The 3,603-nt window shown below is 53.0% G+C and overlaps 1 protein-coding gene across 2 annotated transcripts; it reads right to left on the reverse strand.

The window, feature by feature from the left end:
- Nucleotides 1–275: 275 nt before the first annotated feature.
- Nucleotides 276–3,106, reverse strand: Msc (musculin). Of its 2 annotated transcripts, none has more exons than XM_031366919.1 (2): nt 2,171–3,106; nt 276–1,275 (listed from the first exon to the last, which is right to left on the reverse strand). In XM_031366919.1, exons 1-2 carry the CDS (start codon nt 2,711–2,713, stop codon nt 1,189–1,191), a joined length of 630 nt encoding a protein of 209 aa, XP_031222779.1. In that variant the 5' UTR covers nt 2,714–3,106; the 3' UTR covers nt 276–1,188. The 2 variants fall into 2 exon arrangements, with proteins under 2 accessions (XP_031222779.1, XP_031222780.1); XM_031366920.1 differs by lacking the exon at nt 276–1,275 and adding an exon at nt 1,279–1,482.
- Between the last annotated feature and the right edge of the window lie 497 nt (nt 3,107–3,603).

Here is a 3,603-nt window from a genome sequence, read left to right on the forward strand (position 1 = left end):
GATTTGGTATGATGGCTCGTTCTGACAGCCATGCTAGTAACCCCAGTACTAAGGGGCAGCATGAGGAGGATTATGAATTCAGTGCCAGCTGGGCTTACAGAGTGAGCCTCTCATATGTCTGTATACAGAATAGAGATGAGAAAGAGAGATAATGGAAATCTGACTAAACATTGCCATCCTTAATCCATAACGACTGCCAACTGAGAGAGGAGAGTCCTACCTATTTATAGTTGATTTCCACACCAAACAACCTTAGAAAAGATGTTTACAATGCATGTTTTGTCCATAAAAAAATAAATTTATTTACATATGTTAGTTACCATGGTAGTGCAGCATTGCCAGGACCACTGAGCACCATGTACTGGGTAGAGACCAGTATAATAGAGGCCAGCCCTAGTCCTCGCCCCAGCCACCCACACTCACAGTCTTTGGACCAGGAAGAATAATGCATCTCTGGAAGAACAGGAATCCCGCAGAAGGCTGTGCTGTAGTAGGGTGACCCAATCAGAGGGGTGAAGCACATGTCCCCAAATGGGCAGTAAGAAAAAACTTCGGGAGACAGTGTGTGTGGGAAGGAGCTGAGGCCCCATATACAAGCTGCTCTCAAGGGACAGAAACCAGCAGGACAGCTGGCCCCAACACTGCCTAAACACAGGAGGGAGGCGGAGCTCAGGAAATGAACCCCAGCCTGCAGGGATTTCGAGCAACACCAGCTCCTGGTGGTATATGTCTCCATCTCACCAGTCCTGCCCAGAGGTCCTTGGTGATAGGCTGGGGCGCAGCTCTAATGCCAAGGCCTTCTTCCTAGTGCTGGCAAACAGCTCTCAGCCATGGTCACAGAAGGACCTGGCTGTGCAGGACCGGAAGGAAAATCAACCAAATCAATCATGAGGAAAATCGAGATTAGCTTCAAAACCAACCCTTTCTGCACTGGACTCAGATGCCAGGCAGGGGGTTGTGCTCAGAGCTAAAGCCCCAGTTTTGCATCTAGGCCGCACATTCTTCCCCTGAAACTGGGCTTTCTTTGACTACAGAAGTTTGCACTGATTCGAGGCAGCCATGGCCATCTGTGCTCTAGAAGGGCAATGACACTTGTCTCCTGTCTTGTTCACAGGTCCAGGGAAAGGAGAAGGTCCGGAATCCAGTGGGTCTTCCTTCGCCCAGTCCTTTGCGTTCAACACAATCCATCTAAGCGGAAGTTCCACAAAGTCTGTTAGCTGCAGAAACGTCTTTGGTGTCAGAGTCTGGACGTCCAGAGACCACGAATGGCCACGTCTGAAAAAATTGAAATGAGCATCAGTTACCGAGGAAAAACAATCACAAAGTGAAACCGCTTTCCCAAGGGAAGCCCCGAGGTCCCTTGCTTTTATCTGCATATGTGTGTCTTGTCCTTCTATTAGAATTTTAATCCTACTGGTTACTGATGATTTGGGACCGACAGCGTCCTTCATGCTTTCCTCATGGGTTGCCCACATGATTTTCCTGTGAAAAGTGCGAGAGTTTAGGATTCTGTGATTTAATGTCCTCTCCCTCACACACACACACACACACACACACACACACACACACACACACACACTGCATTCATTTCTGAATAAGTTTGGATGAGATCTTTCCCAAGCTCAGGAAGCTGGCAGGTTAGACAGGGACTTTCCGAGCAGTCGCGCCCGGGAAAACTATCCTGCATTAATGTTTTCTTTTCTTTTGTTTAAAACCTCTCAAACTCTTATTTTAAAAAGTTATCCCCCACCCCCTCTGCCTCTTTAAAGAAAGCAGCACTGGCGATTCAAACCTGCTAGGTTGTTGTCTGGAAAAAGTTGGGCAACTCAGTTTTTTTGTTTTTGTTTTTTGTTTTGTTTTGTTTTGTTTTTCCATTTGGCCTAATAACGTAGAAATACTCCCAAGTGGGGAGCAACACTTTATCCCGGAAGTAGGGTGTTAACTGATAGCTGTCACCAGCGAAGGACCAGGACATTTTCAGATGGCTGGATGATTTTCTCCCAGAAAATGGCTGGCTCCTCTTCTCTTGATTCGGGGGCCACTAAACTAGATTCCTTACCACCGGTTCCAGAAACCTCCCCTCTTGGCTCTTCCTCTGAGGCCGAGCCAGCCCTGGGCCCCGGTAGCACTCTGGGCTGCTGTCCCCGGGCCTCGAGCGCAGCATCCCTACCAGGTTCACAGGGTGCACGTAGCTGTCCTCGTAGCGGTCCTCCTGCAGCAGCTGGCGCAGGTGCGCGATGTAGCTGGAAGCCAGGCGCAGCGTGTCCAGTTTGGAGAGCTTGGTGTCCGGCGGCACCCAGGGCAGGCTGGTCTTCAGTCTGGAGAAGGCTTTGCTCAGCACGCGCATCCGAGCGCGCTCGCGAGCATTGGCTGCGTTCCGCTGTGACTGCTTGCACTCTGCGGCCGAGCCCTTGGGCAGCAGAGGCTTCTTCCCCACGCCGCCCGCCTTGTCCGCGCCGCCACCTGCCCCGCCGGCGTCAGCTCTGCGGGGCCGCTTCCTCTTGCGTCGTCCCGCGGCTCCCGCGGCTCCCAGGGAGCTGGGCTCCTCTTCGCCGTCCGGGTCCTCCTCCTCCGCAGAAGAGTTGTCGCTGGGCGAGGCGTAACCGCGCTCCGTGCGGAGCAGGGGCGGCCTCTTGGAGGCCGGGGCCGGGTAGACCCGCTGCAGCCCCCGCATCTCTGTGTCTTCGGGGTCACTCACCGAGCCAGTGGACATCGCCTGTTCCCCGGCGCCCAGGAGCGCCCGCCTTTCTCCTTCCCGGCCAGTCTCGCCTTCTCCGGCTTCTTTCTGACAGAGGCTGGGGTGTGGGAGAGCTCAGTGGAGGACCGGAGACCAGGGCTTGCCGCCGCACTGAGGTTCCCCTGTAAGCTGGCCGCCTGGAGCGGGCGCGATCGGCCGCTGACCCTGTAGTCCAGGGCTCTGTTGAACTTGACTCGGGATCCAGAAGTACAGCCGAGAGCTGAGAGCTGTGCCTTTTGACAGGACTATTTATCTGTACTCTTAGGGACAAACCACCCTCAGCAAAGTAGAGAGGGTTTAAAAGGGGGACAAGAGGTGGGGCAGGGGCGTGGAAGGGGTGGGGAACGTTTTTCCAGAAACCCGCGGTTAGCGGGGCCGGAGCAAGGAATGTTTGTGCGCAAAGCCGAGACTTGGGTCTCTACGCCCACGATCCTCAGAGTAACTGTGTGAGGTGAGATTTGGGAATTAAAAGACCAAAGACCTTGTTCCTACTCATCCCATTTCCACCTGCAGCTGCTCTGAGCGGGCGGGAGAATCGGAGCATGCCCACTGCTGCTTGTCTCCCAGGCTCTTCCTTGGGACCTGTCCTTCAAGTTCATCACTCATGATGCGTGTTTGCTTGTCTGAGGACTTCGCAGAACGACTACAGAGAAAAAGCAAAAACCTACGAGCAGCTCCAACAACCTAAATCTCTTGACCCCTACCCCTGCCCCCTACCCCCTTTATGATTCACAAGGCGCGCGCTTTTTTTCTACTTTAGCTCATTTCATCTTCAAGCAACATCTGAAACTTACATGTTATTATGTCCGTCTTGCAAAGTCACTGGCAGAGCCAATAAATAGGACCAGGAATCTGTGTGTAGCATT

This window comes from Mastomys coucha, unplaced genomic scaffold (genome assembly GCF_008632895.1).
Source record: "Mastomys coucha isolate ucsf_1 unplaced genomic scaffold, UCSF_Mcou_1 pScaffold14, whole genome shotgun sequence".
Classification (NCBI taxonomy): Eukaryota; Metazoa; Chordata; class Mammalia; order Rodentia; family Muridae; genus Mastomys; species Mastomys coucha.